A 12,880-nucleotide genomic window follows, 5' to 3' on the forward strand; every position below is an offset into this window, starting at 1 on the left:
ACATTTTAGGCCCTGTGACAATAAGCTTATAAAAAGGTTCTATCTTTAGGAGAATTCAGATATTGTCTCTATGGTCCAGTGTATGCAGAAAGAGGAAAGAAACTGGTAAACAGTGGGCTGGCATTTTCAAATTAGAAATATGAATAGGAAATTATTCAGAATAGTTTGTAGGTTTGATATTTGATTGACTGTCTCTTCTACAAATTTGATACTTTTAAAAATAAGATTGCTTTCCTTCTTGGTGCTGTAATTTTGGCTTTGGTTTCAGACCGAAGCAGATCATTTCACATTGTGAAATCAATGTCATTAACTGGTCAGTGTTCCTTTCTTATTTAATGTTTTTAATTTAAAACATTTAAATTTCCTACATAGTTATTTTTATAGAGCTGTTGTGTAAAAAATAGACAAAGTGGCAGGGGAGAAGACATCAGCTGTATACAGGCTTATTTATGAATGCTGTTTCAGGTATGTCACTGCTTATGAATTTGAGATTAAACTGTTTCCTTAAAAAGTTGATCTGATAAGAAATTATGTAGAAAACTCCTTTGTGAATGTATAACTTCATGTGCATGTGTACAGAGTTGATACCTATAATGAATTTAGCATGCTGTGTTTTGTTCTCTGCTAACCTTAGACCTTCAAAGACTTAATTCAGAGAGTATTACTTATTTGTAAAAATATTAGCCTCCTTGATAAATATTTTCTCTATCCTAGAAATATGAGCATTTCTCATCTTCCTTTTTGAGCCTTACAATAGGCAAAATTTCAATTTCTTAACAATAATAGGTAGCTAGACTTGGATGTAAAATTGCTGTCAGTTTAGTCTACAGATTACAAATAAAACATTTATGTTCTTGATACGGAATACTGAAAACTTTCTGATGGAATTGTGCTCTAGTCTCAAAAGGATAGACTTTTCTATCACATAAATCTATGTGCAGAAACTCAGGAATTTTCAGAGCCTTCAGAGATACATACAGTGAGTGTATGCTTTCTAAAATGTTTCTTAAGTATACTTTCTTGTAGTCTGTCTTGTATGTGGTTATTAATATAGTATATTTTAGTAACGTGTAAAGGTTTTAATGACTAATTGGCATGACTAGTAGCTGTGTCACACATGAGCAATGCATCCATTTTAATGTCAGGTTTATAACTTTTCTGCAGTTTTTGTGTATTTTGTTTTCTGAAGGAATATTTTATACATATTCTGAAATAACTTAGGATATACTTTTAAAGGGGAAAAAAAGGTTTGAATCCTATATCAGTCTGTTTGCTATTGTATCACTGTAAGAATCTTATTCTAGATACTAGAAATAAGTTTCATGGAAGAAATAATGTTGTAACTATGTTTCTCTTGCAAATCAAGTTTTGAGTGTTCATCCACGAAGTTTTGGGAGAAAGTGTCTTGAACTTCAGATTTTTCATGTGTATTTTTTATTTTACTTCTTTTTTCGGCCTCCTTCCTAGGATATATTATGAAAAATAATTAGGTGAAATCCAGTGTTTTAAAAGTTTCATAAAGATATCTCTTCATAAGGCAAAATACATTTCCAAGAATCACAGAAAGAAAAAGTTTAGTCACCGCTGAACTAGCTTGAACAAATAATTCCAAAAATTATGTAAAATAAAATTAAATATTCAAGGAAGTTTAAAAGTCTGATCTCTTCTGGGTCTCTGAAATAACTTTGTTAACTTTAAAAAACATAAACTGTTACTTTAAGTTTCATGTTTAATTTTTTTAATACTGTACTAGTACCTTCCTTCAAGCATAGGCCAAAGCATATTTACTAAACATAGAGATGCTTTCATTTCATTAAAGATTATTCTTAACCTATTGAATCAATCGGCAAAAGCGTTTCTTCCTCTGAAGCACTGAATTGGCCTCTGCTAGAACAAATAATTCCAAAAAGCAATGTCTTCCTTTTGCACTGGCAAAAAATTATTTTACTCTACAAAACTGGTGGACGACTCTGAATCAATCATATGTTCTTTAAGGAACCACTTTGCAAAAATTGTCAGGACAGTCACATTTCCTACGGCTGAGGGGTGGATATCATACTCTGACACAGCTACCACCAAACTCAGAATCTGGAGACTGTTTTCAGAGCTTAAATTTCAGGATATACGTATCAATGCGCTACTAGATATTTAGCACTGCCTTACACATTTTCATTCCAGGAAATTTCTGCATTCTTTCAAGGAACATTATGTGTTTGGTCATTAGCAAGTTCTTTTCAAAAACTGTATGGCTTTTTACTCACTAGCCTAGGTGAATGAATTTAATATCTCATTTTATTATTTCTCCCCTACAAAAAAACCCTTAGATGGTCTATCCTTTGCGGACTCCATTAACACCTTTATCTATATCTCTACAATGCTAGCAAAGCTTTATCATCACACCAGAAAACTGGAAATTATCCTACCCATTTCATAGTTTAAAGAAAAGACTTCAGGTGCAAATAAAGAAGTATCAAGATCTGCAAGTAGAATCTGTCTGATTAATCTGCTGATTGGTCTCTCCCCTTCTCCATCTTTGCTATCCAGCAGTATATCTCATGAAACCTCAGAAAAGAATTAACTGGTGAAAAAGTAAAATCAGAAGGGCCTCTCAAACTGCTGAAAAGAGGAACGGCAGGGAGGAGCTGTTAAGTATGATTGATTCATCCTTATTCCTTACCCCAGAACTATTAAGAACAATGATACACTATAATTGTATAAATTTTCAGTAAGATCAAGGCATATTTCCCCCAACTTTGATTATTTACTAAGACAAATATATGAACCTAGCCATAAAGAAATTAAAATAAAATTACAATAAAGTCCAATCAATCATCCCAGAAATTAAACTTTGCAGTGAAATTAAGCATTATTTTTTTACAAAAATACCCAGTAATTTCCATGCTTATTCTAATACAATCACTCTTAGAAGATGTCAAGATACATAGCTTTATATCGCTATCAAACACAAGGTAAGGCATAAATATCACAGTTGTGCTCCATAAAAAATTGTGGCTAGTATCAGCCCCCTAAACTTACAGAACAACATAAAACACAACCAATAAACAAACAAAAATCCTTACCACTTTGTACCCCGTATCTGTTTTGCATACTTTTCTCCCTGAAAACATTAGGATTCCTTGCCAGAATAGCCTGTAGCAAGACTGGTATATCTCCCTCTGGATCATCACTGCCAAGGTTATCCTTCAATTCTCTGGAATTGTGAAAGTAAGCAATTAAAGAGGCAAATGAAATTTCAAATTATAAAAAAAAATAATCAAGTATAAAAAGCCCAAACAAAGCAACAAACCAACCAACTAGCTTAACCCAAACAAAGGGTGACAATTTACTGTTAAAATATATAATTTAAAAAAGGCACAAAAATAAACCAAACCCAAAAAGTAAACAAGCAAAGCCACCTCACCCATCCCCAAAAACAAAAACAAACAAACAAAACCCCAAACAAACAAAACCAGAAACCAAGTCTGCAAAGCACTGTTCCTTGCCCTCTATTTTTTACCCCCTTTCTTATTGAAGGAATGGACGAGGTATTTCTACTAAAGTTCAAATTTATTTTCTATTAATAAGCATCCTATGATTCTATACATGGCTGTCAGTTTCAGACTATTATAAACAGTTTCTTATGCCCACTTTTGTACTGTGATCTTCTCCATAAAAGAATGTATAATATTCAGGCTGCAGCCCAACACTTTGAGAATCTTTCAATTTAAAAAGGAAAATCAGCATATCTTTGACATCACAGGATTCTCTTTGAACCATCAAAAATGTAACGGATTGTCTATAAATACATCTGTGCTTTCACTTATTGTTTGCTTTGAGGTCTTTTAAGAGCTACTTCCATTTGATCAAAAAAATTGATTGGAACACGTAGGAAAAAGGGCTGTCAACATAAGACAATTCAAAGGACACCAGGGAAAAATGATAAAACAAAACATATACTAACAAAAAGAGAATATGTTAGCATACTTACTGGCTCAATAAGTAATCAAAACTGACATAGGTCTTGAATGGATGTCTCATAAAAGTATATTTTTGTGTAATACCGGGTATATAATTTGTCTATGTGCATTATTGACCAAAGTGGAACAGAAATGACTATTGCACAATCAATAACACAAAGGCTGCACTCCTAACTAGCAAGAACGGAACAAGCAGTAGATCTACATAAGGGCTCTTGGACATTTTACTAGCATTCTGATTGAAACAATTGACTTTTACACAGTGGTAATGTGCTAAACTAGCCTCTTATATAGTCAAAGTTCAAAATACATACATGTGATCTGTTGACACCTGATTGAGACTGTGGATGAGCTGTGAAACCAGATTTTCATCCCTGCAAGCCAGAAGGCAGTTCACCTCTTCAGCTATCCGTCCATTGAAAAGCAGGCTTTTTGTTGTTGTAGCAGGTAAAGGTGATGGAAGAGGCAGCTGGTTCAAAACTGTTATCAGAAAATAAAAAGGAGTTCAGAATAATCATTTCATGAAAGATGAGCATACAAAGATGGACACCTTCTTATTCCCTCATGTGATTAAGAAAGAAAATCTAACAACCACATTTGAAATATAGGAAAGATTTCTGGATTTTTTAATTTTTTTAATTTTTTTAATATTGAACACACACAAAGGCTGGACTCTATTTTAAAGAAAGTGATGCAGTCAAGTCCATAAGTTATATTACTATATTATTGTGAATATTTAACTGTGCTAACACAAGTATAGTAAATAAAAACATATTTTTAAACATACCAGAATATTAAAGTATTTAATGTTAGGGTAGTTTTCCCTTGGAGCTGAATGTATGGATAAAGGGAAGGAAGGAAATGCAAAATCCTTGTAGCTGCATGCAGTACTGTAAGTGCACTGATCATATACATTGTTTTCTACTCTGACCTTCATATTTAATCAGTGTTCTCACTTTCTATGGTGAGGGTAGAGAAAAAAAAAAAAATAAAAAAAAAAAAACCCAAACCACATACCACACAAAACACCACCAAAGCAAACAACCAACAAACAAAACCACCATAAAAGAAAAAAAACAAACCCACAAAAAATACCAGCACAAAAACTAAAGAAATCCACAATCAGCTTAAGCTACTAATTAAATTATTGGCTTATTCTTCTCCTGTTATATTCATTTTTATGTAAGCAATCTCAAGAAAATGCTAGTATAGTTGGTTGGAATGATCATTAAAATGTCAATTCAGTCAATATATTCACAAATCTTGGTAAAAAGATTTGTTTAATGAAAACAGTTATCACAGTAATAGATTATAAATGAGCATACTATACTTTTAGAGGGCATTCTAAAATCATAACAAGGAAGTATACCAAATAAGCCTTGACCGGATGATTTTGAAGGGTTACAGAGATGAGTAAGCCAGAAGAGGCCAAAAAGCCTGCTATATAGCAAAGTAATTTTCATAGGGCCACAAAAACAAGCTAACTGACTTGAAGTTTCCAGGCTGATTGCATTAGAAATAGCTTCAAAGAAAATCAACTGTGAAACAGACTCTTCTTGGCTCTTTTATATTTTTAAATTCTTTTTTTTTTAAAAAGGGGGGACACACAGAATTCCAGTATTTTTTCCCCTATGCAATGTATACCATTATTGCATTTAGAAATAAATTGCAATTCAAATAAAAGTGTATAATAAATTAAAATATCTAGCTTTTATTACTTGCTTTAGATTACCTTGAATGTGCCTTGAAACTTGGAAAAATTAGCAAGATCAGCAAAACACATTTATTAAAGCAGTATAAATTCAGCTAGTTAACTGAGCCTACTCTACTGCCTCTAGTCATCATGTCCTCCATGTTTTTAGGGCAACGGAACTTGTCCATTCCAGCACCTTCCTTTCACATCAAGAGAAGGTGAAGCAGTAACAAGCCTTTATCTTTCACCTGACTTTCTAAGCATCAGATAAATACCACAGATAACGAAGCAAATATACCTAACACAAGAGATAATCCCACCAAAGGTATTTCATTCAGTGTTTCAAGAAACTTGCACCAGGATTCTGACAAGTGACTTTTACCAGTTAAGTATCTTGACTTCTTTAGAACCCCTGCAAATACTCAGTGATGGAAAACTTCCCGTAGCCCAGAAACTTATGATTTGCATCCTGATGGCCCATTATTAGACACACATAATGATACATATATACACATATTAGATACATAAGCAGCATCTTCAAATTTCATACTTCACAATATCAAGCTGACAAAGAAGTAGGGTTTTTTTTCCCTTGGATACATCTGCTTTTTTACTGTAGGCAACTGAATTCAATTGCTGGGTATACACTTTCAGTGTCCTTTGGAATGTCTCCAATTTTCAACAGTATAATAATAATTAAAACAAGATCTCAGAAGAAGCACTTGGGTCACTGAGTCCAATTATCCTCACAGACAAGTGAGCTAAAAACTCTTGCTTACACTTGATAAACAATATGCATCTCTGTCCCAACTGCACCTGTTACTTAGAGCAATTTTTTCATACTCTCCCAAAACTAGGTTTAAAGTATATTCAGGTTTATTTAATATTTTTAAACATACATTTCATATTTAAATTAGCATATTTCTAAAATTCAAGCAATGACAAAATTAACATTTTTAATACCAAATCTGATTTTTAACAGATTAACTTTTAAGAACTTTTCAAAACACTAAAAACAGTTTTATTTTTAAATGCAGGCATTTACTGAACTGGTAGAAGGGAACATATTAAAGATAAAAAAAGAAGAGTACTTACGGTCTGTAAGACTAGCAATCCCTGCAAGAGTAGTGATGGGAACATGAGGCATATCCCCATTCATCCTGAAGTTCTGGGATGGTAGCGCCTACACAGATATTTTAGTTCAGGTGCCAGCTATCATTACTTCCCATCTCCCAAGCACTAAAAAAAAACAAACAAACAAAAAAAACCACAAACAACAAACAAAAACCCAACACAACAACAAAACACCACACAAACAACGAAACCACAGACACAAAACAAACAAAATCAAATTAAAATTTTCATTTTACTTAAAAGAATTTTTAATTCAATAACATAAATGAAACACAGACCATAGCCTCAGCTACATACTAAGTAAATTTAGTCAAAAGTAAGTAAAACAATGTAGAATTAAAATATCAAATGGAATTCAGCAATCAAAAGGCAAGCTTTCGATCTCAGAAGCAGAGCCCTTCACCAAAAAAGATACAAGATAAGATAATCAAAATAAAATTTCCTTAAGTTATACAGTAACAAACTCAAAAACTGGTAACAAAACTTCTGTTGGTTCATACTGCAATGGACAGTACTTAATGCATTACCCAGTTTAAGTAATTAGTTGCTATATTCACATCACAATTTTGGAAGAGATTTTTCATATAGCAAAACCAAAAGAAGTAGTAGTTTACAGATGCAAGTATCAAGTAGTAAACAAAGTGACAAATAAAAAATCTTAGTATATTTTTGTTGTAGTTTAACCCCAGTACCGTGCAGCCACCCTCAACACCACCACCCCTCGGCCCAGCAGGATGGGGAGGAGAATTAAAAAAAAACGGTAAAACCCACGGGTTGAGATAAGAACAGATTGATAACTGAAATAAAGTACATTAAAAATTAATAATTGTAATGAAAAGGAAGATAACAAAAAGAGAGAGAGGAATAAAACCCAAGACAGACAAGTGATGCACAATAAAACTGCTTACCTCCCACCAACCAATACCCAGACTGACCCAAGCAGCAATTGCTCCCTTCCCTGTGACTCCCCCCCAGTTTCTATACTGGCCATGATGTGCTGTGGTATGGAACACCTCTTTGGCTAGTTTGGGTCAGGTGTCCTGTCTCTGCTCCCTCCTGGCTTCCCGTGCCCCTCCTCAATGGCAGGGCATGAGAGACTGAAAAGTCCTTGAGAGTGGTAAGCATTACTTAGCCACTAAAATACTGGTGTGTTATCAGAACTGTTCTCAGACAAAAGCCAAAACAAAGCACTGCAACAGCTACTAGGAAGAGAAAACTGTTGCAGCCAAAGCCAAGACAATTTTAAAAATAGTAGCCACTTCAAAATTGATCTGAAAATATCTCTTTAATATTAAACAAACTCTGGTCAACCTACAACCAGGAAATGTTTCATACACACCACAGAAAGAAAAAGTTTAGTCACCGCTGAACTAGCTTGTTTATTTCCTGTAAAACAGCACAGTTTATTTTCAACTACTGAAAAGGAATTTGTTCATCCAGTTTTCACTAACTATAAATATCCCAATTGTAAAGGAAGTCCAAATTTCAGAACTTGACTTGGAAGGCCCTTAGAAACCTGATGTAACTTTGAAGTTGCTCCTACTTTGAGCAGAGGGTTGGTCCACAGGTCACAGAATCATTAGGGTTGGAAGGGACCTCTGGAGATCACCCAGTCCAACCCCCCTGCCAAGGCAGGGCCATCTAGAGCAGGTTACAAAGCAGCGCATCCAGGTGTGTTTTGAATGTCTCCAGACCCCCCTGGGCAGCCCATTCCAGTGCTCTGCCACCCTCAATGTAAGGAATGCTGAAATGCTGAAATGAAAACTTCCTCATGCTGAAATGAAACTTCCTGTATTTTAGTTTATGGCCACTGCTCCTCATCCTGTTGCTGAGCACCACTGAAAAGAGTCCAGCACCACCCTCCTGGCACCCACCTTTGAGATATTTATATGCATTAATGAGATCCCCTCTCAGTCTGCTCTTCTCTGGACTAAACAGGCCCAGCTCCCGCAGTCTCTCCTCATAAGAGAGATGCTCCAGGCTCCTGATCATCCTTGTGGCCCTTTCCTGGACCCTCTCCAGTAGCTCCTTGTCTTTCTTCTACTGAGGAGCCCAGAACTGGACACAGTACTCCAGATGTGGCCTCACCAGGGTCAAGTAGAGGGGGAGGATCACCTCCCTCAACCTGCTGGCCACACTCCTCCCGATGCACCCCAGGATACTATTGGCCCTCCTGGCCGCAAGGGCATACTGCTGGCTCATAGTCAACTTATCATCCACCAATACTCCCAGGTCCTTCTCAGCTGAATTGCTCTCTAGTAGGTCAGCCCCCAGTCTGTGCTGGTACTTGGGGTTCTTCCTCCCCAGGTGCGGTACACTACACTTGCCCTTGTTGAACTTCATGAGGTTTCTCTCTGCCCAGTTCTCCAGCCTACCAAGGTCCTGTTGAATAAGCAGCACAGCCTTCAGGTGGATCAGCCACTGCCCCCAGCTTCATATCATCAGCAAACTTGCTGAGGGTACACTCTAGCCCTTCATCCAGGAATAAGACAGGACCCAGTATCAATCCCTGGGGAACACCACTGATTACAGGCCTCCAACTGTATTCTGCTCTGCTCATCACAACCCTCTGAACTCTGCCATTCAGCCAGTTCTCAATCCACCTCACAGTCCATTCATCTAACCCACATTTTCAAAGCTTACCTACGAGGATGTTATGGGAGACGGTGTCAAAAACCTTGCTGAAGTCAAGGTAGATAACATCATCTGCTCTCCCGTGGTCGATTCATCCCGCTATGTCATCATAGAAGGCTATCAGATTGGTCAGGCAAGATTTCCACTTGGTGAATCCATGCTGACTACTCCTGATGACCTTCTTCTCTTCTATATGCTTGGTGATCACTTCCAGAATGACCTGTTCCATCACCTTTACAGGGATGGAGGTGAGGCTGACTGGCCGGCAGTTTCCCAGGTCCTCCTTCTTGCCCTTTTCATAGATAGGAGTAACTTGGCCTTCCTCCAGTCATCGGGCACCTCACCCATTCTCCATGATTTTTCAAAGATGACTTTACGGGTGGTAAGTTTGTCTAGCCTGTCCCTAACCTAACCATCTATGATCAAGGGAAAGTCTTCCTTTCTCTGGCCTTCATTTCTAACCACCGAGGCCTGGGACTTCTGAGGGCCATCCTTAGCAGTAAAGACTGAGGCAAAGGTGGCATTCAGTAATTCCGCCTTCTCTGTGTCTTCTGTTACCAGGACACCCATCTGATTCAGGAGCGGCCCCACATTTTCCCTTATCTTCCTTTTGCTGCCGATATACTTGTAGAAGCCCTTCTTCTTGTTCTTGATGTCCTTTGCCAGACTCAGTTCTAAGCGGGCCTTGGCCTTCCATGTCACATCACCTTGGGTACCCTGGCGATGTTCCCATAGTCCTCCCGCTTGGCCTGTCCCTTTTTCCACATCCCATAAATTTCCTTCTTAAGTTTAAGATTTACTAGGCGCTCCCTGCTCATCCATGCAGATCTCCTGCCCCCTTTGCCTGATTTCATCATCTCATGGGATTACACTGTTCTTAGGCTTGGAGGAAGTGGTGCCTAAATAATGACTAGCTCTCTTGGACTCCCTTTTCTTTTAGAGCCCTATCCCATGGGATTCCTCTCAGTAGCTCTTTGAAGAGGCTGAAGTTAGCATTCCAGAAGTTTAGGGTTCTAGTCCTGCTTACTTTTTTGCTGCCCCCACACAGGATCCCAAGTTCCACTATCTCGTGATCGATAAATCCAAGGCAGCCCCCAACCTTTATGTCATCAACCAGTCCTTCTTGGTTTGTAAGTACAAGGTCCAGCAACACACCTTTCCTTGTTGGCCCCACCACTTGTAACAAAAAGTTATCTTCAGTGACCTACCTGCAGGAACTTCCTGGACTGTGTATGTTGGCCATTTTATCTCTCCAGCAAATATCTGGGTGGTTGAATTCCCCCAGGAGAACCGGGGCCTGTGACTGCGAGTCTATTTCCAGCTGCTCATGGAAGGCCTCATCAACTTCCTCCTCCTGATCAGGTGTCCTATAGTAAACGCCCACAACAGTGTCCCCCATATTAGCCTGTCCCCTAATTCTCACCCATAGACTCTCAACTCATTCATCTATCCCTGGGTAGAGCTTTATATATTCCAGTTGCTCCTTCACATAAAGAGCAACTCCACCACCTCATCTCTCTGACTTGTCCTTTCTAAAAGGTACATAGGTGTCCATGGCAACATTCCAGTCACGTGAGCTATCCCACCATGTCTCAGTAATTGCAATGAGGTCATGGCCCTGTGACCACACATCAATTTCCAGTTCATCTTGTTTATTTCCCATGCTATGCACGTTTGTATACATGCACTTCAGAGAGGTAATGTCACAGCTAGGTTCCCTAGAAGGGGTGTAAGATTTACCATAAAACCCCTTGATACAGTTAGCCCTATGATCCTCACCTTAAGAGTCAAACAAGCGACAGCTGTCCCTGCACTGGTTAGCAAGATCTATCCCCCAGAAGGAAGCAACAGTATGAGCATTGCCACTCTGGACCCCACCCCCTGGGTCCTTCAGTTTAAAGCCCATCTCACCAAATTGGCCAGCCTGCTGCCAAAGATTCTCTGCCCCTTCTAGACGGATGGATCCCATCCTTCCCTAACAGTCTACACTCATTGAAGAATGATCCATTGTCATAAAAGCCAAAACCTTCTTGATGACACGAGCCACAAAACCAGTTATTGATCCGCCCTATGTGTCTGCTCCTGGCCATCTCAATTTCCCTAAGTGGTAGGATATATGGGAAGATGACCCAGGCACCAATGTTTTTCACCTGCCTCACCAGGGCTCTATAGCCTTCCTTGATCCTACCTAATTTGCAGCCTGCTGTGTCATTTATACAATTTGTAATTGTCAACAACTGACTGATATAGAAAATATTTATGTTATTTCCACAATGTCCTCACTCCAACTGAGAGAAATAGCATTTGCTGTTTTACTCCATGCCATTTTTGTTGCAAACTTTTTAATATACTAGATGTGATTATCATAAACATTTTAGTTCATTCTATATTTCTTAATAGATCGTAGCAAATCTTTTTTAGTGTTGCCTTTTCACATCATTATTCCACCACTTCTCACATCCCTCTTATTCCATGTAGCTTAATATATTTTGCTTTATCTTCCTTTCTTTTACCTCCTTGTATATCTTGTCCTTTGTTTTTCCTTTCTTGTCCTCCCCCAAGAAAATGTCTTCCCCTGGCTTTTTCACATACAACATTGATGCACAGAGAGAATGAAATTTGCCATGGTGATAACGGTGTCTAGAACAAGACTTTGTATAAGCAGTAAATTCCTTACAAACTACCTCAACCTTGGAGGAAGAGCTAAAGGACTGATAAAAGGAGAACATCTGCACCAGAAGGTGCTGAAGACAAAATAAGTCCTAGGAAAAACAAGTAGTCAACAAGGAATAGCAGTAATTGGGTGAAAGGTAAAGGTGGCAGGGGGAGTTCACAACCACTGACTCAATTCGGGACCAATAAAGCTTGCTCTCCCCCTTCACAGAGCTTGTGTGCTAATTTACATGGAAAATTTACCCAATGGAAGACAGAGTACTAATTAATCATAGATTTGGTAACTTTTGACCAATGAAAAGTAATTTCTTTGTTCTCTGAAAGGTATATAATCTGATGTACAAAAAACCTAAGGTTTTTTTTCGTTTTGCTTTTTTAAAAAGTGATTATTTCACTGCAGAATCTAATGTTGAATGTTACTCCTTCATTGTATATATTGTTATTACAGGATTTCATTATCTGTATAACACAGAACTTTAAACACAGGTTTTTGTTGCTCACTACAAGTCTTCCTAAATATACTATGTTCTCTGCTATCATGATCTGAAATTTGATTGAAGATTTGTTATTTCTTCAAAGGTCCTCTTCATATTTTTACAGGCGCAGCTAAAAAATTTACTGCTGCTTAATCATCTTTATGTCACAGAGCTAAAACAATGCATCTAGATTTTCCTGTGTTCTATGCTTGTGTGTTTTTGGGTTTTTTTAATTCTGGATGACTTTTTCAAAGCCTATAATAACTATTATTTGTAGTCAGCAGTAGGTTGTA

The 12,880-nt window shown here is 37.6% G+C and overlaps 2 protein-coding genes across 7 annotated transcripts in view; one reads left to right on the forward strand and one right to left on the reverse strand.

Annotated features, from left to right (window-relative positions):
* LOC133215963 (nipped-B-like protein) overlaps positions 1-12,880 on the forward strand; it is a 268,197-nt gene that overhangs the window by 113,933 nt on the left and 141,384 nt on the right. The gene's annotated exons all lie outside the window — the stretch shown is intronic.
* LOC133215964 (nipped-B-like protein) lies at positions 2,050-6,912 on the reverse strand. The gene is made up of 3 exons (XM_061360341.1): positions 6,766-6,912; positions 4,292-4,457; positions 2,050-3,211 (listed from the first exon to the last, which is right to left on the reverse strand). The coding sequence occupies exons 1-3, from the start codon at positions 6,827-6,829 to the stop codon at positions 3,019-3,021; spliced, it is 423 nt and encodes a 140-aa protein (XP_061216325.1). The 5' UTR covers positions 6,830-6,912; the 3' UTR covers positions 2,050-3,018.

The sequence above is a fragment of the Neopsephotus bourkii genome, unplaced genomic scaffold (assembly GCF_033783945.1).
Source record: "Neopsephotus bourkii isolate Nb327-2 ecotype Australia unplaced genomic scaffold, CSIRO-AGI_Nbou_v1 NB_1019, whole genome shotgun sequence".
NCBI lineage: Eukaryota > Metazoa > Chordata > Aves > Psittaciformes > Psittacidae > Neopsephotus > Neopsephotus bourkii.

What these genes read in the sequence shown, in the direction of transcription:
- LOC133215964 (XM_061360341.1), bottom strand. Translation starts at nt 6,829, where the DNA reads ATGAATGGGGATATGCCTCATGTTCCCATCACTACTCTTGCAGGGATT. An exon ending in GATTGCTAGTCTTACAGACC is followed by an intron (nt 4,458 to 6,765) that starts GTAAGTACTCTT and finishes TTCTGATAACAG; the next exon opens with TTTTGAACCAGCTGCCTCTT. An exon ending in CAGGTGTCAACAGATCACAT is followed by an intron (nt 3,212 to 4,291) that starts GTATGTATTTTG and finishes TCACAATTCCAG; the next exon opens with AGAATTGAAGGATAACCTTG.